At 46.8% G+C, this 26,395-nt stretch overlaps 1 protein-coding gene across 1 annotated transcript; it reads right to left on the bottom strand.

The window, feature by feature from the left end:
* Positions 1-889: 889 nt before the first annotated feature.
* On the bottom strand, positions 890-25,993 carry peli1b (pellino E3 ubiquitin protein ligase 1b). The gene is made up of 7 exons (XM_068568313.1): positions 25,540-25,993; positions 10,315-10,700; positions 7,312-7,441; positions 7,001-7,102; positions 6,616-6,813; positions 6,140-6,328; positions 890-3,568 (listed from the first exon to the last, which is right to left on the bottom strand). Exons 2-7 carry the CDS (start codon positions 10,395-10,397, stop codon positions 2,993-2,995), a joined length of 1,278 nt encoding a protein of 425 aa, XP_068424414.1. The 5' UTR covers positions 10,398-10,700; positions 25,540-25,993; the 3' UTR covers positions 890-2,992.
* Positions 25,994-26,395: the final 402 nt, after the last annotated feature.

Below are 26,395 nucleotides of genomic sequence, written 5' to 3'. Positions count from 1 at the left end.
CACACACAAAGGAAGGCTGAAAGCAATAAGTGTTGATCTGTGACCTCGGAGCCGAATAAAGTGCAATATGAAAGAACGATGAGCGTCTTCTGTCTTCTGTCTCTGAACACGACGACGCGTCGAGAGCGGCGGATGAACACGAGACCAGAGGATTAAATAATCCAGAAGATCAGAGGACCAGAGGATTAAATAATCTAAACGCTGCTGATGGAGATCAGGAGGGACGACGGTGAAGCACCAGAACTCTGAAATAGAAGAACAACGTCGAGACGCTACACAACAGAACCAGGACAACAACGCTTTTAAAGATGTATGTATGTGTGTCTGCGTGTGTGTGTGTGTGTCTGCATGTGTGTGAGTATATGGAAAACATACTGTGTGTGTGTGTGCTTGCATATGTGTGTGTAGCTACATTGTTGTCAACATGTGATCAGCAGGGATTCAATGTCAGGATGCTACGCAGACAATACACAACAGAACTAGGACAACAACACACTTGTTGTGTATTTATGTGTACTTTAGAGTAATGAGCCTGGAGCTGCACACGAGAGGGAACCGTTTCAAGAGAGAAGGTTTTCTGGTCCGTGCTCCTTGAATCTGATCGTCAGGCGAGTCGAGAAGAAGAGAAGCTTCCCACAATGCTTTGGGAGGATCCGCGTCGCTTTTAACTTTCTTCTGACTTTTTATGAAACAAAACATTTCAGTTTATAAAATACAATTCAGATTAAACCAACAAAAATGTTTAAAGTCGTTATAATGTGTACTTTTTGAGAGAACATTAAAGCACAGCTAACACACGAGTTCATTAATAATAATAATAATAATAATAACACGTTAACGCTCAGAAACATGAAGCGTTCTCGTCTCTGAATCAACACAAGCACAAATATCACTTTTACACTTTATTGTTTAAAGTTGTTACAAAAAAAGTGTTTGCTGGAAACATTCTTTGCTTTTTGCCTTTTTCGAGCACGAGGAGACTCCGGAGAGGAGGAAGAGGAGGAAGAAGAAGAGGAGGAGGAAGAGGAGAGACAGAGTGAAGCCCTTTAATCACACTGATCCTTCAGAGACGACGCACAAAACAGAAACTTGGGGAAGAAAATCCAGAATATACGTTTGTGTTACGAGGAAACCTCAGAAAACCTTAGCTGTGTGTGTGTGTGTGTGTGTGTGTGTGTGTGTGTGTGTGTGTGTGTGTGTGTGTGTGTGTGAGTGACACAGGTCATTGTTTTTCTTCCTGAGGTGCGTCAGTGTGTTGCAGTCCGAGACACTCGGGTGATAAATGAATCTGTTGATGGAGAAATAGTTTGGACACACACACACACACACACACACACATGCACACACAGACACACACCTGTGCAGCGTGCACGTGTTGGTGTGTTTTAAACCTGAGTCAAACAGCTACGGTTACCTGTGTTCAGGTGGGCGGGGCTTCCTGCACTTTAACACCAGAGAAGAAGAAGAATGAAAGTTTCTCTGAATCTTTTCAAAATAAAAGCCCGTCCGCGTCGGCCTCTAACTCTTCCTGTAATACTTTTTATTTCAGCTCGTCATCGTAAGTTAGAAGCAAGAATAACTTTTCAACGCTGGGATGAATACTGATCCCTCGTGCCGTACCTGTGCAGGTGAGCCACCAAACAACAACAACAACAACAACAAGTAAGCAGCACTTTGTTGTCTTTTTCTTCTGGTTTCTTGTTTTTGGTTCTGTTCCATTTAACAGAACCTCAAATGACCCGGTTTACTGTGTGTGTGTGTGTGTGTGTGTGTGTGTGTGTGTGTGTGTGTGTGTGTGTGTGTGTGTGTGTGTGCACGTGTGTGTTTGCATCTGTGTATGTGTGTACATGTGCGTATGTGTACGTCCATGTGTGTGTATGTGTGTGCATGCGTTTAAGTGTGTGAATGAGTGTGCGTATGTGTATGTGTGTATGCATGTGTGTGTGTGTGTGTGTGTATGCGTGTATATGTGTGTACGTCCGTGTGTGTGTATATATATACGTGTGTGTGTGTGTGTGTGTATATGTGTGTACGTCCGTGTGTGTATATATATACGTGTGTGTGTGTGTGTGTGTGTGTGTGTGTGTGTGTGTGTGTATATGTGTGTACGTCCGTGTGTGTATATATATATATATATACGTGTGTGTGTGTATATATGTGTGTACGTCCGTGTGTGTGTGTATATGTGTGTACGTCCGTGTGTGTATATATATATGTGTGTGTGTGTGTGTGTGTGTGTGTGTGTGTAGCTACATTGTTGCCAACATGTGACCAGAAGAGATTCGCTGGCAGCAGTCGGACTTTAAAGGGAGGAGCAGTCAGAGTGTGACGCAGACCAGAAGACTCAGTTTCCCACAATGCTTTGGGAGGATCCCCGTTGCAAAAATCTATTGCTCTGAATGTGAAAAAGGCGAGAGGGGGGTCGACACACGGTGAGCGCACGCTGCAGGACGAGGGAGAGGGAATAAATACGACAAACAGACCCGAGGAGAGAGACGCATCCAACTCTCACCAGAAACTTCAAAAAGGAAAAGCCGCCGCGTGAGGACGGTGAAGCCGCGGCCCCGGGGCCATAAATAAACATCTTTGTTTAACTCTGAGAGACGGACACAGACGGATATTGCAACGATAAACATGAATAAAAACCCAACGCGTCGCAGCGCGTTTTAGTAATTTAGAAAAATACGGTTGCTGAAAGTTCTTTTCCCAGAAACAAACAAAAAGGTTGTTTTTTTTTACCCAGCAGCGTCTTCTGTCTCTGGTTTCACGTGAAAATATATAGAAATCTTTGTTTTGTTCATTCATGAAAAAAAAATCAATTACAAAGGTCACTTAAAAATGAGAAGAGAGACAAAAAAAAGTTTATATCTTTGACCGGCAGAAGAAAGAAAAAACAAAAAAAGAAATCTGTGTCGCTCGCCAAAAAAAAAAAAAGAAGAGGCGGCTCCGCTTCACGCAAAGCATGCTGGGAAGCCCACCCCCCACCCCCCCGCTAGTCGAGGGGCCCCTGGAAGATGAGTCTGACGAAGCCCTGCTCGCCGCTCAGCTGCTGGGCGCAGAAGGGGCAGGCGGCGTGGAAGGTGTGCGTGCCGTGCGGCAGCGGGATCTGGCTCCAGAAGGCCGCCGTCTTCTCCGAGCACACGTGGCCGCAGGGCCCGAAGGCGTGCGTGGGCGGCGCCGCGTCCACGTAGAAGCCGGCCTCGCAGCCCAGCCACAGCGGCACGTAGGGCCCGCGGGCGCGGCACATGGGGCACTCGCGCTGCCGGCCCTCGCGCTGCGGCTCCTCGCGGCGGTTGCCCCAGTCGTGGTAGCCGTGCACGTGGCCGCAGCGCAGGTACGCCCACGGCTGCTTCTCGTCCGGCGTGTCCTTGCGGCGCATGGAGGGGAAGGCCAGCGTGTTGAAGCCCACGGGGCACTGCGGCCGCGCCGCGTTGATCTCCTGCCGCAGCGCCTCCAGGTGCTTCAGGGTCGGCGTGCGTGACAGGCCCTCCGCCGTGCGCCACAGCAAGGTGGCGCCGCAGAGGTCCACGAGGGAGCCGTCCACCAGCTCCTGGCTCTCTGCCTCCACCTGCAGGCGAGGGGAGGAAAAGAGATTAAAAATGTGTAGATAAAAAATTTAATTGTAGATCTATATACACTGTATTTTTTTGAAATATATATATATATATATATATATATATATATATATATATATATATATATATATATATATATATATATATATATATTAAAGATATATATATATATATTCATATATATATTCATATATATATTTTATATATATATAAAAAACACAGACTGTGAGAAAACAATATATATATATATATATATATATATATATATATATATATATTTCAAAAATATACAAACAGTAAATACACACAAATGAAAATTTCATTTAAAAAAAATACAGTTTATACATATAATATATATATATATATTTAAATATATATATATATTTAAATATATATAAATGTGTACATAGATTTTAAAAAATATAAAAAATATAGAGATCTAAATTTATTTTAACCTTTTTTTAATGCCTTGATTGCACGTTTTTTCAATGTATTGATTATAATATATTTCAGGACACTCAAACTTTCTACTATAGTGAACTGGTTCCAGTCTCCAGAGGGTGGGAGGAGCTCCTCCTTGCAGTACTCGTGTGTGAACACCAGGTGGCGGCGCAGCGCAGCCATTTCTCCCTCATGCAGCCGGCGATGTGGAGAAGAAGTAAAAAGATCATTTCGGAGCCGACGCGCTGGATGAAACGTCCAGATAACGAGTCCAAGAAGACGAAGACCACGACGGAGGAGAAAACAAAACTATTAAATAAAAAAGGGGAGGAGCATCTCCAGGGTGTTTGCGGTGACATCACTCAGATTAACGCTGAGGTCACGTTTCTGTGGCAGGCTGGTGGAAGCAGTCATTATTTCTTTGTTTGTTTGGATCACATGACATCCTCTAAGCTTTAACACATTTATCACCATTTACACAAAGTTCAGCCTTCATCTCACACATTACAGTGATTACAATTTAACTCTGAGTCCCTGAACGCACCGCAGCACGACTCTTAACCTCCTGCGTTAGCGGCTAACGGGCTAACGCTAACTAGCTCTTTTTCTGGCGATTTTCAACACGCTCGGCCGCCGCCATGTTGAGAGCCGCGAGGAGGCAACGTTCAACCGGTTGCAATAAAGGGTGTAATGACCACGCTTAAACGTCCACGCGGCCTCAAACGCAACGCGGTTGTGATTTTATTTCACACAGAAGCGAATCATTCATCAGCACAACGGCGTTCATGAAACACAGCGGGAGCTCGTTCATTAGACTTCACAACAGCCTGAAAACCGCTGTGTGCGGCGTGCGTGTGTGTGAGACAGAACTGCATTGTAAGATATTCCTAATTAAGCCGGATTCAACCTTGTGTCCAGCGGCAGAGGGCGAGCAGCCGCCCTGTTGGCAAAGAGACACGCGATCCGTCTTCTCTCACGGTCACAATATTAAAATATCTCCTCGTGTTCGTGGCCTCAGAGTAAATAAAAACATCCTCCAGAAAAGAAAAAAGGATTAAAATGATCTGCAGCCCGACTTGTTTTCTCCCAGTCAGGTTTTTTTTTCTCCTGATGATGGATGTTGCTTTAGTTGTTTTTTTTATTAAAACAATCCAAGGCCAGGCCAGATTACAAACTAGGGAACACACAGAGACACACGCACACGTACACACACATGCACACACACCTTTGGCAAACATGCTGAGACGACTCTTTTTCTCTGCCCCCATTCAATCACAGAGTCCTTCAGCTGTTAACCTTCGCTAACGCTAACGCGGGGCAGTTGTCCCACTTACAGAGGACCAACGCACCGATTAAAGAGATGAAGAAACGATTAGAAGCCAAACGGGCATCACGTGCGGTCGTCCATCTTCCAACGTCTGTGTTTTCTTTTCATGCGTGTAAAAAAAAAAAAAAGAACAGAAAAGCTGCTTTTGATGGACAACGAGAGAAACTCAGGACTCCAAATGAAGCCGTTTGATTGGCTGTGAGTAAATCAGGGGCCGGCGTCACGAAACAACAACGAAGAGACATTTGACAAACAGCTGAATTTTGTCTTTTTTGTTGTGAAATAGTGACATCATCCTTCAAAATTAAGAACGACAGCAGACCCCGCGCCCTGAATGGTTCTGCAGCTTCACAACTAAACCCCATCATGTTCCGTCACCGCGCGTAATGAAGACTGCCGACTATCTAAATTGCCAATCGAGTGTGAAATAATGATACACACACACACACACACACACACACGGTAAAGGGCAGGTGGAGATAAGGCAGCTGTTAATTTGTGCTGCGCTGGAGAGGCTTAAAAGAGAGAAAGAAGCGTGTGCGGCGCCAGATAACGAGACGCATGACCGTCAGAGCTGCTGAGTGTGCGGTCGCTCGGTGTGTGCGTAGACGGCGTGTGTGTAGAGAGCGCTCTGATTGGCTGAGAGGCGTCGAAAGCTCTAACGCTACATTTCCCTCGGTTGACTTTCACGGCTCTCACGGCGCGGCGCTAAAGAGACGAAGGCGTTCCTTCATCGGAGCAGACAACGCGGCGGCGGCGGCGGCGGCGGCGGCGGCGGCGGCGGCGGCGTCCTCACCAGCTTCCCCCGCTGCTGCGCCGAGCGCGTCTCGCGCAGCGTGAAGACGCCGCCGCAGACGGAGATCTCCCTCCAGACGCCGGGCTTGGAGTCCTGCGTGAAGCCGCTGCGCGGGTGCATCACCAGCACGCCGTTGGTGGTCAGGCCGTCCATCTGCCCGTCCGGCGTCTTCCACTTAGCGGCCTTCTCCTGCGGAGAGACGAGCTTTAATACCTGCGCCGTCCTGCAGGGTCCAGACTAAAAACATGACTTCAACCACATTTACATTATTCTAAACCAAGTTTCCATGACTTTTAACCAAATTTAAATGACTTTTAACCAAATTTCCATGACCTTTAACCACATTTTTTAAGACTTTTAATCAAATTTTCATGATTTTTAACCAAATTTCAAAAACTTTTCCATGACTTTAACAACCCCTTTCCCAGACACAGACACACAAATGCACACAGACACACACACATCCCCGCGCTCACCCCCAGGAAGATGTTCTTGGAGGAGTCGAAGCCGGCGGCGTAGATGCGCGCGGCGTGCGGCGGCGTGCGCTGGCACATGATGCGGCAGGCGAAGCGGGAGATGGTGCTCTGCACCGACTGCGTGTCGGCGTTGCTCTGGCTGCCGGCCACCGTGTCCGTCACCACGAAGTCGATGGGGCTCTCGGTCGACCGGCCGATCTGGAGGAGGAGGAGGAGGAGGAGGAGGAAGAGAGAGAGAGAGAGAGAGAGAGAGAGAGAGAGAGAGAGAGAGAGAGAGAGAGAGAGAGACAGAGAGAGAGACAGAGAGAGAGACAGAGAGAGAGAGAGACGGGGTTCGGTGGGCGTCCACGAGACATGAAGGCGGTGGCGACGCTGCGCTCGTTACCTGGAACATGTCGGTGTTGCTGTCCTGCGTGTACTCCACCACCACCGTCTGGGCTCGAGACAGAGTGTAGGAGATGCTGTGCTGGTCTCGGTTGCTTATGGCCTGAAGGGAACAACACACACTCCGTTACCTTCAGCTGGACCTTCGGTCCTCCGGTAAAGAGTCAGAAACACTGTGACGACAGCTTTAGGCTCAGAGTTTACACCTCGTCTGCCCTTTTTCCTTTTTCTGCAAACTCAGGGAAGCTTCGCTGAACTGTGTGTGTGTCCATTCGTGTTAATGTGTGTGTGTGTGTGTGTGTGTGTGTTCACCTTGGCTGCCTGTGGAGAGCAGGCGATGTGAACTGTGCTGGGTTTCACCCCGTTTGACTTCGGTCTCTTGCAGAGTGCAAAGCGGCTCTTACGTCGGCCCCGGTCCCCGTTGGGCAGAGAGCCATTGTACCTGCGCACAAGCACACACACACACACACACGCACACACACACACGCACACACACACACACACAAAACAAAAGGGCATTATTATCTGAGCAGCCATAAAACACACTGGAAAAAAGACCATTGTGGAAAATGCTGGAGGCCCTTTGGTGCCCTGAAGAACACGCACACACACACACACACACACGCACACACACACGCACACCTCTATACTTATCATACATGCTTTATATTATTTAACAAACGCACATCATGTCCCAAACAAAGCCGTCAAACTCAACCCAGCCAGGCTGAGGAAACACACACAAAGAGGCTCGTTGAGAATAAACAGGCGTTCCCTCAACAGAAGGAACACAGCGACCCGTCTGCAGCTGATGCATTCTGGGAGAAATTAAGTGCATGTTTGCTGAGGTTATAGAGGACCAGGACTACACTGAGATTATAGAGGAGTAAACATGACAGCAGAACCAGTGGTCTCATTCTGGAGCGGACCTTTGACCTCTTTGACCTTTGACCTTGGCCCAGTGGGTCTCGGCGTTCCTCCGGTTGGAGACGACCTGCTGGGATCCGACGCGCCAGGAGGGTTTGTGAGTAACCATGGTGAGGGAACGGAGCCGCGGCAACGTTTAGGGAGCGTAACCATAGCAAAGGCGTAACCATAGCAAGAGCGTAACCACGGTGAAGCGCAACCCGTATCCGGGGAGAGGGCTCGGCCGCCGGCCGGAGAAAACTCAAGAGGGTTGTTTAAAGAGTTCAAACCCGGTTTCACGTCGCTGAATGTTCTCAAAGTTTAGCAACACATTAGTGAGTGTGTGTGTGTGTGTGTGTGTCTCTGTGTGTGCGTGTGTGTGTGTGTGCGCACACAGCTTGTTCCTTCAGTCAGGCAGAAGAAGAGTTAAGGAAAATGTTAGTCTGTGTGTGCAGACACATACAGCCGTCTTTTATTCCCACAACAAGCGTGTGAGTGTTTGTGTGTGTGTGTGTGTGTGTGTGTGTGTGTGGTGTTCCCTCCAAACCCCAGGAAACTAACACTCAGCAGCAACAAGCTGCCACTTATACCGAAAACCTATAAAAATAAAAAAAAATGTAAAAACAGGTTGTGAGTAATTACTGCCAACGGCTGAGTCTGAAAGAGGGGCGGGGCTTAAACATAAAGAAGCTATAGAGCAGATAGGAACCAGGGGGCGACTCCTCTGGTTGTATAGAAGTCTATGCTTCATGTGTTAAAGCTGCATTCTCTCTCCTGACCACCAGGGGGCGACTCCTCTGGTGGTATAGAAGTCTCTGCTTCATGTGTTAAAGCTGCATTCTCTCTCCTGACCACCAGGGGGCGACTCCTCTGGTTGTATAGAAGTCTATGCTTTATGTGTTAAAGCTGCATTCTCTCTCCTGACCACCAGGGGGCGACTCCTCTGGTTGTATAGAAGTCTATGCTTCATGTGTTAAAGCTGCATTCTCTCTCCTGACCACCAGGGGGCGACTCCTCTGGTTGTATAGAAGTCTATATAAGTGACTCTACTTCTCTCTTGATGTATTCCCTCAGTAAACATTGTAAACATGAGTTTATGTCTCAGTCTCTAGTTTCTAGTCTTCTTCAATACGATACAATTCAATAATTATTGTTTGTTAGAGTCAAACAGACCATAATAAGCAGGGGACGCTTTAGGGGGCGGGGCTTAGTGTGATTGACAGTAAACTGGGGTTCTCCACCGAGCTGTGGTCAATGTTATTTTCCAAGAGGGAAGATTTCTACGATAAACTCCAGCAACAAACTGTGAGTCAGCTGTGAGACCAACTGTGTGTGTGTGTCTGTGTGTCTGTGTGTGTGTGTGTGTGTGTGTGTGTGTGTGTGTGTGTGTGTGTGGAGTCTTTCCGACATGTGCATTCCTGAATAGCCCTTTGGGGATCCAATAGGAGACAGATAAAGGAAGTCCTTGACTGTCAGTTGCTGTTGGGGAAAGTGTGTGTATGTGTGTGTGTGTGTGTGTGTGTGTGTGTGTGTGTGTGTGTGTGTGTGTGTGTGTGTAGTTAAAGGGTGGAGGGCTTCTTTCCTACAGCTGAGTATGTGGACGGGACTCTGGAGGAAGAGGCTTCCTTCCGCTCGCGGCTAAACGTCATCTCACCTCGTAGCGTCTCGTACCAACAGACAACAACAGACAACAATAGACAACAATAGACAACAACAGAGGTCGTAACAATCTCTATTGCTCCTACATAAAGACGATCTGCAGCTCGGTCATCTGGGCTTCAACTCGTCTTAAAGGACGACATTCAGTTTATTTAGATTGTTTAAATCCATTTCACACCTTCATGAACCATTTAAAGCTTCTTAATATTATTCATGAATCATAAAACATAAATAGTGTTTTGAATATTGTGCGTTTCTAGTATATTTCATTACGTAACCTGTATGTACAAATGCAGCGAAAAAAATGTCCATTGCGGGATAATTACAGTATCCATCATCCATGTGTGTGTCCTTGTGTAGCAGAAAGGGTGGTCCCCACTTCCAGGGCCATTCAGGAATGTGTGTGTGTCCATGTGTGTGTCCATGTGTGAGTTCTTGTGTGTGTCCTGCTGTGTGTGTGTGTGTGTGTCCGTGTGTGTGTGTCCATGTGTGTGTGTGTCCGTGTGTGTGTGTGTCCATATGTGTATCCGTGTGTGTGTCCGTGTGTGTGTGTGTCCGTGTGTGTGTGTGTGTGTCCATGTGTGTGTTCTGGTGTGTGTCCATGTGTGAGTTCTGGTGTGTGTGTTCATGTATGTGTGTGTGTCTATGTGTGTGTGTCTATGTGTGTGTGTGTGTGTGTGTGTGTGTGTGTGTGTGTGTGTGTGTGTGTGTGTGTGTGTGTGTGTGTGTGTGTGTGTGTGTGTGTCTTACCCCAGCACAATGAGCTCTCCATACTTCACTGGCACTTTGGTGGAGGAGGTGGTGGAGATGTTCTCCTGCTCTGGGGAGTACATCGGGCTCGGCTGATGAAGGTTTGGAGGAAGAGGAGGAGCAGGAGCAGGAGGAGGATGAGGAGGCGGAGGAGAGGGAGGAGGAGGAGGGGGGGAGGCGAGGCGGGTGACGTCCAACAGGGTGAGGAACACAGGAAGGGGAGAGGACGGGAAGGGAGGGGAGGGAAGGGGAGGGAGGGTGCTGAGTGACTGGAGGACACGGGGGGGAGAGGAGGAGGAGGAAGAGGAGGAGGAGGAAGGGGAAGGGTCAGCTGAGCCTCGGCTTCACCCTCTCATGCTTCATGCGTCCTCCCCTCGCGCTCGGCCCTGAAGAAGGAAAGAAAGAAAGAAAGAAAGACAAAGATGAGTGGACTTTTCTCCAGGTCGCAGCTCATTGGTTCTACGGGTTGGAGGCGGGGCTTATGTGAGGAGGAGGGCGGGACCTCGAGGACACCCACACACACACACACACACACACTGTGCCGTGAAGCTCACGTAACAAGCGAAGACGGACGACTTCGAAAGAGCGAAAGAGCAGAAAACGACAACGACGACGAAACCAACTTGCCGCGCTCATAAAATGTGAATCTGGAAGCCGGCGTTTGGGTTTGTCCACAGCGGGCTGCCGTAGAAACATGGCTGCCAAAACACACAAGTGAACATGATACTGCAGGTCACTGGATCCTCCTGCATGATGCACACTGGCCCTTTAATTCCTACACGGCCCGGTTTTTACAGTGTATGCAAAAGTGGGAACACATGAAAAATCCCCCAAACACACACACACACACACACACACACACACAAATAAAAAAGGCCTTCATCAGAGCATCGGGGACGTGACTTATTCTTCTTGCTGAGTGAGGTGGGCGTAAACGCTGACTTCAGAGAATGACTCAAACACACAAACACCACACACACACACACACACACACACACACACACACACAGAAGAAGAGTGTGTGTGAAAACGAAGGCACGAGAGCCGGGCGGCCGCCTCTGAGGCCGCGGGATGAGAGGAACGTCTCGGTCTGAGGCGCAGAAGACGTTGTGCAGGATAATAATTATTGATTAATTCAAAGAAAAGGAGACGTGGTTCATGAGCACGAAGGATCCGTTAAAGCTTTCAACGCATTCAAGTTGTGAATCTGGACGCTGAACGTATTTTTTTTAAGGGGTAAAGACCACAAATCTCGAAAAGGAAGGACTTCCTGTTGCAGAAACCCGCGGACGCCACAGGTTGGAGTCAAACTCACAACCCGGCCTCCTCGTACGAGGATGAACGTTTCCTCCTGCAGTTTTCCCAGAATGCTTTACAGCTCAGAAAAGCGTGAACGTCTTCATCGGGTCGAGAGACTCGTGGGTCTTTACAGGGTTTCTTCTTCCTGAGGAGGAGGAGGAGGAAGAGGAGTGATGCTTTATTCTGGAAGGAGGCGAGTAAAAGCAAAATGGAGGACGTGTCAGGAAGCGGGTGCAGGGAGTCGAGGGGGGAGGTGAAGACGGGCATGTGTGTGTGTGTGTGCATGTGTGTGTGTGCATATGTGTAAGAGTTTTTGCGTGCGTATGTGTGTGTGTGTGCATGTGTGTAAGAGTTTGGGTGTGTGTGTGTGTGTGTGTTGGAGCTGCAGAACTGGATGTGAGCCTCGGCCACACCTGCTCCCCTGACACGAGGGGTTAATCCCACACACTCACATGCCGTGCATACTGAACACACCACGCTCTCTGAGGTGTGCGTGTGAAATTCTGTCTACACACACACACACACACACACACACACACAGACACACACACTGTGGTGTCGAGGGAGCCGTTGAGTCGGCTTGCCAGGAATTGATTTCCCGCCGTATGGATCCAGACACACGAGGGCCAGAAGAGGAGTCGGTAATTGAACGCATCCGAGTCCAGAGAGCCGAGTGATCCTCCTGCCTCGACTCTTCTGTTGTCCACAACAAATCAACAACAACAACAAACAGCAGCGGCCTCTTCAGCAGCAAACACTCACAAACAGCCCAGAACCGCTGCTCGCCCTCTGCCGTAGAGACACAACTAATTCACGTCAAAGACACACAAAAAAAGTGTGTCTACAGCAGATGCATGTATGAAACACTGTAAAATATCAACACTAAACAAGACAAATGCACATACACACACAAGCAGGCCGCACAGACATGAATGCCACAGACCATCTCCTCTGGTCTAGAGGACCAGGACCACTCAGAACCTGGTTCAGGACCAGTTGAAGGTTCCTCACAGAAACCTGAAGCTTCAATGACACTTTACTTTTGTCGTGAATTGTCGTGAATTTAAACGACACAATTTCTATAAAAAGACGTTTAAAGTAGAAGTCTGACTAAACAACCACAAATCAACTCTAAGGCCTGTACGGGCGTATGAATCACATGTTTTCTGTGTGTGTGTGTGTGTGTGTGTGTGTGTGTCTGACTAAGCTCCTGCAGCTCGCCGTGGCTGCGTGCCAACGGCTGCTTAGCTACCGAGACACACACACGCACACACACACAGCGCTACAACAATGGAGCCCGGAGCTCGGCGAAGGCCGACGTGCAGACCGCTGGAGGTCAGGGAGCAACCGACAGCAGCAACGACTCAAGAGAGCCCTCGTGAAAAAAAACAAACAAAACAAAACCACGACGCCGCTCGGGACGACACCCCCGGCCGTCTGGGACAGATGCACGCGGGCATCGAACCCACGTGACTTTGTGTGGACGCGGGACAGCTGCAACGTGTGCAACCAGGGTCAGGAGAGGAACTCCAGGAGCTTCAGAGGGTCTTGATTCATAACCAGCCGGCTGAGGCCTTCAGACGTCGACGCCTCGCACACCCGACACCGAGATCACGACGCCGACAAGGATATAACAACAAACTCCTGTATCAGGAAAGAGCAAAGACGTTTTGTGTTATTTCTATGAACGCGTCGCCACGAAACCATCGTTTCCCTTTGATCTTGTTTCTTTCCTTTTTCTCTATTTGATGATTTATGGCATTGTAACTGTGTTATTCTGCAGAAAAGACATGTTTGAGTCCTTTTCATCAGTGAAAAATACCTTCAAAACTGCTTTAAGGGGTTAAATCTATAGAATATCTCCTCTTTTGTTGAACTTAAAGACACATATTATGCTTTGCCAGAGCCCGAGAGGTCGTATTCCAACGCCCTTAGATATAAAACATGGCAAAAGAAAGATATTCCCCTTCGTGTGCTTTTGATATAAAGTGATAAAAAAGGAAAAAGATGAATTCAAAACGGGTCCGAACCCAAACGGGCAACAGAACCAGAACAATGTTGTTTAATTTAACAGCGCCTCTTCCTTCCACACACGCTTCAGCGGCATCACTTTCCTCCTGCCGTGAATAAACCGGCGTCACTTTCTTTTGTTGCGGCGCTCAAACGGAGCCGCTGATGTTCTGCCTGCCGGGCGAAAAACCAGGCGTCGAAACCAGCGTGGGCGCCGGTGTGTGTCGACATGAGAGAGACGCGAGCGCTCGTCTTCCTCTCTTGTGGCCGCTGTGATCTCACCGGCCCTCTTCATCAAGGAGGTCATGATGAAGGGCTCGCCGCGATCACCGGCTCTCACCACATCCTCCACGCCGGAGGCTTCCGGGGCCTTTTTCTCAGCCTTCATGTTTTAGTTTTTTGCGCCTGCGAGCTCCTCCGGCTGCTCGGCGTCGCAAAGTCTTCTTCAGAAGCTGACGGGAGGAAAAAAGAAAAGCTGTTTTTCCAGAATCAGAAGGTCGGCGCCTCCTCTTCAGTCGATTCATCTTCGCGTTCCCTCTTGTGACAAAATGGACGCTCTATCACCATCAGGTCGGCGGGGCTTTTTGTACCTTTCTTTGTAGCAGTTTTTCCGTCTCGTGTTCGCAGATTGGAGATAAAACATTTTCATCTCTAACCGCCGTCGATCCGTGCGGATTCGCACGTGTGAACCGCCGATTGATCGCAGTTTAACCATCGTCGCGGCGTGCGATAAAGTCCCACTGACGATCGTTAAATCAGCAAATATTCAGTAAATAATATGCGATCGGGACATCGGCGTGCGTGCTTTTTGCTTGTTGCGTTATAACCGACACGTAAGCTAGGGTACTAATGACACGTGAGCTAGCATACTAGCAACACGCGAGCTAGCGTACTAATGACACGCGAGATAGTATACTAACGACATGCGAGCTAGCGCACTAATGACACGCAAGTCAGTGTACTAACGACACGCGAGCTAGCATACTAGCAACACGCGTGCTAGCGTACAAACAACACGGAAGCTAACGTACTAATGACACGTGAGCTAGTATACTAACGACATGCGAGCTACTGTACTAACGACACACAAGCTAGCCTACTTACAAGTGAGCTAGCGTACTAACAAAACGCAAGCTAGTGTATTAAACTTCAATTTTTAAAAAGGTAAATTATAAACAGACGTGTTCAGATGTAAAATATTGTAAAATGTAGTTTTTAGTTTTCACAGCAGCATAAATAGATTTTGGACACTGAAATGTTCTGTTATTTCGTGACAATTCCCAGATAATGAAACGCTTTACAAGCAAAAGGAGAATCGGCAGCTCGATGATGGAAATGAAGCGGTGCGGCATGACTCCTCCGTGGGTGTTAGCCTACTTTCTGTTTTACTCGACGGAGGCGCTCTGGCGGTGACGGTGGTGGTGGTTTTATGGTCGTGCTGCAGGTTTCCAGCTGCGAACTCAAAACCTCAAAAATTCATAAAGATGTTTTTTTTCTTGCTGCACGAGATGCGGAAAACCGAAGGGATTCCCCCGTTAGCTAAATAACGCCAGAGCAGCACGTAGAGGAACAAACAGTCAGCGCTAATTCAATTTAACAAAAAAATATACAAAGTTTGTTTTCTTTCTCTCCCTTGTCACAGGTAATCTTCTCCATTATTGAGCTTCGTCACGTAGTTTAATACAATTTTGCTTTTAATAGTGAATTAAGACAGAAAAGCCGCGCTAAGTGGCAGACGGTGAAGAGCTTAACTGTGAACTGTGAACAGCGCATGTGCACTCACTATCTCATGATTTTGATTTTTTTTATTTGTCGACTTTTTTTTTGGTTGTCAACTTTTTTTGTCTTTTTTTTTTGCCATATTTTTTTTTGCCATATTTTTTTGCGCCGGTCAAAATTATGACTTTTTTTTGTCATTGTGAATTAATTTATTTTTTTGTTGATTTTTTTTGTCTAACTTTTTTTTGTTATACTTTTGCTTTTTGTTGTCATAATTATGATTTTTTTTTGGTCATAATTATGAATTCATCATTTTTTGTCATCCTTTTTTTTCTTGTCATAATTATGACTTTTTTCATAACTTTTTTTTGTTGTCCTAAATATGTTTGTTTGTTTTGTCGACTTCTTTTTTCATACTTTTTTGTTGTAAAAATTCTCACTTTCTTTTACGGAAATGGGCTTCCATAAAAAACAGCAACCAGCATTTCAGTACAGTGAAATCTTGCTTTTCCCCAGAGTTAACAGCTGTGAACTCCTTTTAAACACCTTTGAATCAGCGAGGGGTGAATATTTAAAACGTTATATAAAACACCTCCAGAGTCCAACTCAGTCAGAGGCTCCGACATCAACTTAAACATCTACAATAAGTCAACAGAAAGACACACGGAGGACCTTAATAACACGTTGGGTGAATCGTTTCCGACGTAAAAAAAACAAAAAAAAATAAAAGTCTGGACATCAGTGACTCATTTATGGCTTTGAGAGACGCACGAGATGAAAGGCCTCCTACGGTTTCCTGCCTCGTCTTTTATTGCTTTTCCAAACGGCGACTAAACCGGAGCGCCGTGCAACGCGTCATGCAGGAGGAGGCTTTCATTTAACGGCTCCAGGAAACGAGAGACCGTAAACCTCATGCGTTGGACTCAATGACGAGTCCAACGCATGCGCCTTAACCTTTTCATGTCCAACGTCTTTTGGACACTTCTCTTCAGGGCTCCGTGTGTGTGTGTGTGTGTGCGCGCACGTTGGTGGGCATGTGATGGTGTTTGGTGTGGGCGCGAGCTCGTTGCCAGACGCCCCGGGGTCTGGTGTCCGGCGGCTAGAGTTGCTCGGCGGGGTCAGCGGAGAGGGATCGGGTTCATGCGCACCGAGGAGATCAGACGCTCGGCGACCTCGGAAAACCGATCCGAGGGGCGGGAGGCCGGCGAAGCTGACGCCAGACTACACCTTCCACTCCGTCTCTCATCCGCCGGTCGAACGCGTCCGATCGATGGACACGAACGGCACGGAAAGGACGGACAGGAAGCAGAACGCTGCATGTAGCAACGGCTTCTCCATCTGTATGCTCTCTACATCTAAACTAAAGTGTAAGCGCTCATTAAAATAAACGTTAAAGTTCTTTAAAAAAGCTTTGTGGCTTGAACAAGCTAGCTGTCTACTGGTTCGCTAGCTAGTGGGCTAACTCCACTGTGCATAATGCTACCCTCGTTAAATTAAAACTAACATTCCAGTTCTTTAAAAAAAAAAAAAAGCCTGGTCGCGTGAACAAGCTAGCTGTCTACTGGTTCGCTAGCTAGCCTGCTAACTCCATTGTGCTTGATGCTACGCTGGTTACATTAAAACTGATGTTCAAGTTCTTTAAAAAAAAAAAAAAAAGCCTGTTGGTGTGAACAAGCTAGCTGTCTACTGGTTTGCTAGCTAGCCTGCTAACTCCATTGTGCTTGATGCTACGCTGGTTACATTAAAACTAATGTTCCAGTTCTTTAAAAAAAAAAAAAGCCTGGTCGCGTGAACAAGCTAGCTGTCTACTGGTTCGCTAGCTAGCGGGCTAACTCCACCGTGCTTAATGCTACACTGGTTACAGGAAACGAGTCAAAACAAAGGGGCTTTCCTACGCCGTGACCAGAGTCCATAACTTCCTGTAAATCGGTTCAGATTATTGGCTCGTTACAACGGTTTGTGATGGCAAAGCTACATGCTAAAAAAAAAGGCCAGCACTCTGAACATCTAGCTACGTTTTTTGCAGTGCAGTCGATTATTTTATGATGTGAACAATCAGACGACACGCTGAGAGGAAACCTCAGCTCTGCCAGCGTTAAGTGATAATTTTCCTGCTCACACTTTTTTTTTTCCTTTTTCTTTTTCCAGTGGTGTGAATTAGATTTCAGAAAAAGGGCATCAACACATTTTTTTCCCCTGAATGTAAAGACCTTCATGTGTTTGACTGGATGCCGCCGGCTCGTCATCTCCCTGCAGCTCGTCTTGCAAACTGTATATTAAAAAAAAAGACGCAACACAGCTGATGCAACGTCGTAGGAAATTAATGCAGCGTGAATGAAACCTCGTGAAGCTTCAGCTGGACCGCTTTATCGATACGGAGCAGCGGCCGAGCTCCTGACGTGAGTTACAGAGCCGCAGTTCAGACAATAGAAACCTCCATTAAACCTCGTGGAGGCCGAGTGGAAACAACGCGGCCATTTATCGGACCGGGAAAAGGGAAAATGGATCGTTATCAGGAGCCGATATTCAGCGAAAATATGTGACCAAACGTACGGAGGTTCCATTTAGTGACATTATGGTGCGTTCAAGCTCAAAACAGTCAAATAAACCTGAGAGAAAAGGGTCATTTGGTGAAGATAAACATTACCATGATGTGTTCAAATGGAAAAATGAATAAAATACGAAAGATATCTAAAATATAAAATAAATCCAGTTGTTGAAAGATGTTTTGACACCAATACAAAGCAGATATTAGAGATAATTATGACTTGTTTAACTTCATAACACAAGCTCTAAACAGGTTTTAGTAGAAGATTAAAACATATAATTCCACACACATACACACACAAAGAAAAGGCTGATATTTAAAGGAATCATTCATTTCCTAATCCTTTGACTTGTGTGTTTTAATGCAAATATCCACAACAGATGACAATAAAAAAATGTAGACATTTTAACGACCAATTGTTCAAATTTAATTTTCAGAGTTTTTCTCGTATGTGTGTGCAAGTATGTTTTGGTCAGAGCTTTCTGAAGCTAAAAACATGTTAAAAACACGGTAAAGACACGCTAACGTCTCCGTAGATGAGCGGTGAGATGTAGAGCCGGCGTGTCGATGCCCACGCAGACTCCCAGCTCCCCGATCGCTCACAGGAAGAACTTCTCATGTTCATCGGCCCCTGGAGGGTCTCTCTCCAGTGTGTGTGTGTGTGTGTGTGTGTGTGTGTGTGTGTGTGTGTGGTCCAATGTTTACACAGAGGAGGATGGAAACACACGACACACACACACAGCGCTTCAGAAGGAATAAACCACGGACAGATGGACAGACAGAGTTGAGGTGTGAAATATTTAAAGAGACAAACGCAGACGGCTTCAAGCTTTAAGGTATAAAGTACACACGTGTAGCTACTTGTACGCACTAAAATACACACAACACACAAGCTGCAGCGGGTCTATACTCTCATACGCAACTCTTCAACTATGCTGAAGAAGGATAATTAAATAAATAACAACATTTAAGACACAATCCAACTCAGGATTAAAAGATGTTCTGAGTCATTAAACTCGAATAATATTCAGAATATACAGAAAAAATATATGAAATTGATTAAAACACAAATTATAAATCAGCAGATAACGACAGCTGTAAAGATAAAATATAATTATAAGCCATAATAACAGTAGTATTAGTCGTAAAAATCAGGGTTTTGTATATATATATATATATATATATATTTTATGTATATTATATCTGTCTTCACTGGGAATAACCAGGAGACGTATGAAGTGTGTGTGTGTGTGTGTGTGTGTGTGTGTGTGTGTGTGTGTGTGACGGGCTACACATGCTCCCTGACACGTCGCATTAAATATTAATTGGCTTCAGCCCATCTGTCTGGTTTTCACCGGACGTGCCCGCTCGGCCTCCCTGGAGGAACCATTAGCTCCCGGCGTCCGCCGGCCGCTTCCCCGCGAGCCCAAACCACCGCAGACAGCGAAGGGACAGCGTCTGAGAGGCCGTCCGTGTGTGTGTGTGTGTGTGTGTGTGTGTGTGTGTGTGTGTGTGTGTGTGTGTGTGTGTGTATCCATGACAGGGGGGGAAAGGGGGCGTGGCCGCTAACGAGGAGGATTAGAATAAACCGCCTCGGGCGCCGTGCCCGACACTTGACTTGAGGGAAGCGTTGCCAACAACAATGCTCACGCAACCCGCCAGCTATAAACGAAGAGGCGCGAAATATGCCGCAGCCGGGGGGTCAGAGAGAGGACCCGGCGGTTAGAAACCAGGTGAGGAATGTGAACCAGCAGATGAGGAGGAGGCGGCATGCAGGGCCGCCGGACACGACACACGAGAGGACACGACCCGCACGACCTTCATGACCTTCAGCCTCCAATCAACCCTCTGAACCCCAAAGCAGCTTCGCCACATTATTTTTGGCGTTATGTGTTACATCACACTTCATTTAGCCAAAGACACTAATAAGTGCATTTAACCGTGAGGACAAAAGTACAATTCCTCCAATAAAGTTAAACTACAAAGTGCTTTCAGTACGTGCTACTAGAGCGCTTGAACTGTACATTATTGATGATACAGTACTGCCTCTCGTCCCTTATTGCTTAAATATCATATACTACCACCCTGTGAGTTTTCTTCCCAGTCTTTCTCACCAGTGAAATCCATGTTGACCCAGTATGAACCAGTGGGACATTAATACAGGAGTGACATCTAGTTTTAAAGTTAGTTTATTCATTTATTTGGTCCGCAAAGTGTCAGAAAATAATGAAAAGTTATTCAAACCGTGTTTTTCTATTGACAAAAAGTCCAAAAGGCGGCAGAAACCAGCACAACCAGTAACGTACTGGTATTATCGTTTAATAAATGACGAGAAATGATAAAAATGTAACTGGAAAAGCTACTCTGTTACCGTTTGTTTCCGTGTTGTCAATTTTGTTACAAGCGGTTGTTGTTGTTGTTGTTGTTGTCGTTGTCGTTGTTGTGTGTTTTCTCCTGATGGTTTGCAGGGCAGAGCAGCCGACTGGTCTTTCCGGTAAGCGGCTCTGGGAGGCTAAGTGGTGACAGAAGGCCAAGGTAGAAAGAGGAGGACCGCTGTTCAGATTACAGCCTCATCAATGATTCAGTGGGAGGAACACACGCACACGCACACGCACACACACGCACACACACACACACTCACACTCACAGAGCTGTTGGTGGAGGTGCAACGAGACCATGCAGTGTCTCGCTTACTCAAAGATCCACAGCGATGGCGACTGTAAGCATGCCGCATGGCCTTAGTAATCAATAACGGAAACGTGTGCGACTCAAAGCGCACACATTTACACACACACACACACACACACACACACACACACACACACACACACACACACACACACACGTCTACAGCCAAGCTTCTCCTGATTGTACAAAGCATACATTGTGACTTTCCTTCCAGTGTGTGTGTGTGTGTGTGTGTGTGTGTGTGTGTGTGTGTGTGTGTGTGTGTGTGTGTGTGCTATGATTCATATGCATTCTGTGCAGTGAGAAGAAAATACACTCCCCATTTAAATTGCTGTTATTCACGTTTAGGGGTTCTGCAAACACGTGTAATTAAAACAAACACACAAACCAGCAGAACTACGGGAAGACAAAAGCTAAAATGGCCGCTCCTCAGCGACACAGCGTTCATGGCGTCTTAGAGACGTTTCTTATTGCGATACAGCGGAGATCACAGCCTCGACTTTACGGTTATGACGGCTGTGAGTTTAATAATTCATCCAACTATGAAGCGAGGAATCTCTTTGTGGGCAGAAAGAACTGCTGGGTGTCGGGGTTTGTGAGCCAAGCAAGCGGACCCGACCGCCATCTTTGTTTTGACCCACTTCCTGCCTATCCTCATGTCGGTCATCAGCCTCTCGCCCCGCCCGAGACAAGCTAGTGCTTAGCGCTGCTGGATTTGAGACAAGCTAGTGCTAAGCGCTGCTAGATTTGAGACAAGCTAGTGCTTGGCGCTGCTAGATTTGAGACAAGCTAGTGCTAAGCGCTGCTAGATTTGAGACAAGCTAGTGCTTGGCGCTGCTAGCTTTAAAATAAGATAGTCCTCAGCACTGCTAGATTTGAGACAAGCTAGTGCTAAGCGCTGCTAGATTTGAGACAAGCTAGTGCTAAGCGCTGCTAGATTTGAGACAAGCTAGTGCTAAGTGCTGCTAGATTTGAGACAAGCTAGTGCTTGGCGCTGCTAGCTTCGAGGCTAGTTCGGGTTTCTGGAAATAAACGTGACCGTTTCACATGCTATGTAATCGATTCTGCTCGCGTTTCACGTGTCAGCAACGGCCTCGTTGTTGCCGGGTCGAACACGAGCAGCCTCACACTTTAATTACGTAATGGATTTTCAGCAACACAGGCCGAGTCTTTTTTTTTTTTTTTTTTTTTTACTGCATTCTCAGAAACAGCAGCGCTCCCCGGGGAAGCCTCCACACGTTACACACTCCACCGTGGTGTGTGTGTGTGTGTGTGTGTGTGTGTGTGTGTGTGTGTGTACAAACAAGCTGGTTCGAGACAGGAAGGTCGGGGAGAGCGAGACAGGAAATGGCAACCGTGCACAATCGGAGGGGCGTTGATACGTCTGCGTTGTAGTATGAACTCACATCGCCTCTATATGAACTACACGGCAGAGGAAACCACAGAGATGGCGTCTTGAGACAGAGAAAGGTATGAAACAAAATGATCACGTGAGCGTCGCTTTGGTACAAAACTCTTTGCTGTCCCGCTCCGCTATGAATCCGGCGGTGAAACAGGAAGTGCGCTGGATATTTGGGTCTATTTGTGCACATTTGTTAAGTGGTCACGATGTGGAGATAAGAAGCTGAACTAGTCAACATCTGCATCAGCTTGTGTATGAATGAGCATCAGTCACGCATGAAATGATACTTAAATCTGTTTTTTGTTGTTCAATTTTATCACAGAAAGACAAATATATATAAATATTGCTTGTTTTATGTTGAATTCATTCACTGTTTCTGTGATCTCACAATGTTTACAGCTAAAAGAAGCTCGTTTCCTCAGCAACATGTTTCAGCTCCACCGACACTAACGGACATGTTTTTTCTTCCCCTCTCCCAGAAAAAAAAGGCTTTCTATTCATGAGTTCTGCTGGTTTACCGTTAAAGTAATGAAGTGGAAATCAAACGGGGCCGTGAACTCCCCGACAGCTTGTTTTTAAAAGGAGCTGAACGGCCTCACTGTGTCCTGGACTCTGACTCAGGTGTTGGCAGCAGGAGAGAGAGGCAAGAAATTAGAAACGTATTCTTCATTTTTATGGTACAAAATGGGCGACCGCGCTCACCCCTGCGCATGAACGTACTACTAAAATAGCTCCTTGAATAAATAATGAAGAGAAGAGCGAGAGCGAGACGGGTGGAGCGGTGAGGTGTGCAGGTGTGCTTCCTCTTCCCTCACGCCTTCCTTACGTTACACATCGGTACCGGGAGGAGATTTAAATCATTCACGGGGTTTGCGATACACCTGCTTTTACATTATTCAGGTGCTAATGTGGCTGTTTGGCCACCAGGGGGTGTGTTTTTGCAATTAGTGTTGTTTCTTTACGTGAACCTGAAAAGTAACGATGCTGCAGCTCTATTACACATTTAATAAAGTGATATCGCTACTGAATAATTTAAGAAGTTTCAATACCATTTTTCACCCCCTGGTGGTCAGGAGAGAGAATGCAGCTTTAACACATGAAGGATTGACTTCTATACAACCAGAGGAGTCGCCCCCTGGTGGTCAGGAGAGAATGCAGCTTTAACACATGAAGAATTGACTTCTATACAACCAGAGGAGTCGCCCGCTGATGGACAGTATGCAGCTTTAACACATGAAGCATCAACTTCTATACAACCCTCCTGGGGTCAAATTCATACGAGTGAAGAAAGGCTCCCCTGGTGCTCTGCAGCCTGAACACACCTGAATATGAGTCCTGGATCACCTTGTTAGCGACGCCTCGAGCAGCGCGGTGGAAACACTCCTCTTTCCTCCCCTACCTTCAGAAACAAGGCCATAAAAATCGTGCCCACTCGTCTGACCCACTTTCCACAGCAGACAGTAATCTCCCTCCACCAACGACCGGCCGTTCACCGGCCCGCCGCACGGTAAGCCGGGCCGCCAGCGCCGCGCTCTCCACAGACAGCAGATTACACCCGCGGATCCCCGCTGAGCCGGGAGGCCCTCGATGATTGAAACTGCATCACACGCGTGCAAAAACCCAACAATAAAATGCTTAAACAATTACCAAAATAAAAGCCTCCCGTCACGAGGAACATGCTGCTCACATTACGGAGGTTTAAAAGGTTGCAAACACACACACGTGCGCGCGGACCTTTCGGCGCGTTGTCGGTTTTAATCTCAAAACACACTCGCTCGACGGCGAGGTGTTAACCACCAGCTGCTGGCACGGTGGTGGTTGTTGCAGCTCTCACACGTTTCCATTCAGTCAGTGTGCAATAAATGCCTGTTTTCCACACCGTTCACACTGAGCTCAGTCTGCAGGGCGCAGCAGGTACAACGTCAACGGTGCAGCGCTTCCTGAAATCACATCGTTTTGCTCTCACAAAAAAAGCTATTTTACTCCCTAATCTCAAAGAATGAATTGAGTGCTACATGTGTGTGTGTATATAAAGAGCATTAGAGGGCGAGGGTGTTATTGTAATGTGATTTGGGAGGACATCACTAAGAACACAATCGTGTATTGCAATTTGAAACCACACACACACCTTTAACATTGATATGAATGCAATTACAATGCAAAATTGTCAAAAAGTCATATTTATCAGTATTTGGACTAATTTTAAACATGCTGAGCATGTACAACGTGCGCAAGACCACGCAAACCTTTTAAATCGGATGAAAAAAAAGGCATTAAAAAGTAGATCCAGGCCCGTCCCAGACTGGGAGGCCTCTCTGTGTCCCCACAGACCAGGTTACTCAGGCTACAGCAGCACTGAGCCTCCATTAAGACATCAGAGCTGCCTCCGCTCGCCCGTCTGACACCGCCGGCTCCGGTTCCCACCCTGAAACGGAGACTCTAAACAGTGTAGGAGAACTCACACACACACACACACACTCACTCACTAACTAACACACACACACACACACACACTCAGCGAGGGCCTGCAGGCTACACACCCAATGCAAATACATGTGCAGACACAAACGAGTACGTGCAACACGACAAATTGAGTCCCGGGACACCTCGCACGAGAAGTTACCACCGATAAAGGACGGCGAGGGTGTGGACTTTGAGCTACGATATGAAGAAGAAGAAGAAGAAGAAGAAGAAGAAGAAGAAGAAGAAGAAGAAGAGCTATCATGTTGCATCGGGCTCATGGACGTGCACCTTTTGAAGGAAAGTGACGGGTTTGATTTGAAGTGACACGTATAGATGCAAAGCATCAACACTTTGCACCGTCCCGTTGGGTTGAAGCCACCGGAAGTAGATAAAATAAAGCAAAGTTTTCCTGATTGATCGTCACATTGACAAGCGGACAATGGGAATACGGCCTCGGGGCATCCCGGTGGGGCAGATGGGGAGTTAATGCTCGTCTTTTTTTTTTACTGTGACATCTCTAATGAAGGCATGGTGGGGGGGCAGAGGAAAGGAAAAAGAGAGGGAGGAGGGGGTGAGAGACACAGAGATGGGAGATAAGGGAAGAGAAGGAAGTCATTAACTGGCCATCGAGCTCTGGTAATGGCAAGAGTCCGTGCATTTGCTTAATTCCTTATCAGGCAATGTTCCCTTTCTCACTCAACCCCTCCTCCTCCTCCTCTTCCTCCTCCTCCCTGGGACAGGTCAGCTGTGCAGACTGGGAGTAAACTAATACCTGCACCTCTGAAGCCTCCACACACACACACACACACACACACACACACACACACACACACACACACACACACACACACACACACACACAGTCCACCATACCGCTCCCCAAAAACAGGTGCATGAGTATGTGCAGGACACTCTCAATAAAAACAATGAAACACATGAACCCCCCTGTGCTCACTGGCCTTGCTGGGGGTGAATTGGACGTGCATTTAAATGGAGGTAGAAAGCAGCGTTGCCCGGAGGGAGCAGGGGACGGTGGCCGAGAGGGGACAGACGGAGAGGTGGTGAATAACAAGAGCAGCAGTCACACGTTACTCACTGCGATGTGAATGATGAAGTCCTTTTGTCGGCGCTGCTAGCTTCTCCACCTCCACCAGCTGCTGCTGGCGCCCAGCTTGCTGACGGCTCCACAACCCGGCTTTTAAAAAATATATACAATAATACAAAAAATATATAAAAATTGCGTTTTAATTTATCCCCTCCTCTTTTGTTTTTCTTTGCCACGGAAGAAAAAAATTTTTTTTAAAAATTTAGAAAAAAAAGGGAAAGTACAACCGTTTAAAACATCTTTAAAAAATGGAAGCCGACGAGGACTTGCGTTGTTTCTCCTCCTCCCCCTCCCCGGAGTTGCGGGTTGAATGGCCCGCGGCAGGCTGCGGTATCCTCGGTGTTTCCGTTAAAAAAAGAGGCAGCCCGGTCCGCGCTGCGCCGTCCTTTGTTGTGAGCATCTGGACGTAAACACGGAGCCGCGCTGCCCGTCCGCCGAGCCGCGAGCGCACACGTTGGAGGTGGAGACAGCGTCGCCGCAAAGCACTCTGGGACGTGTAGTTCCCATCAAGTGTTACAGGTACACAGGTATTCCAATCGTTTGCTTATGGTTAAGTAGTATCAAGATGTTATATATTGATATATATCTCTCTGTATATACTTACATAATAATAATATACATATATATATATATATATATATATATATATATATATATATATATATATATATATATATATATACATACACACATATATAATTATTTTTATGTATTTATTTTTAAAATAGATTTGAGTGAGAGACAACTTCTTCTATGTGAGAACGAAAAAAAAGTTCCCTCAGAGACAGACTTACGTTTACACTGAGACGCTGTAAAACACACACACACACACACACACACACACACA

Source organism: Clinocottus analis, unplaced genomic scaffold (genome assembly GCF_023055335.1).
Source record: "Clinocottus analis isolate CAN_PGR_092001 unplaced genomic scaffold, fCliAna1.0.p SCAF_8, whole genome shotgun sequence".
Classification (NCBI taxonomy): Eukaryota; Metazoa; Chordata; class Actinopteri; order Perciformes; family Cottidae; genus Clinocottus; species Clinocottus analis.
The sequence above is the reverse complement of the archived record's forward strand: the minus strand, read 5'-3'. Positions and strand labels throughout refer to the sequence as shown.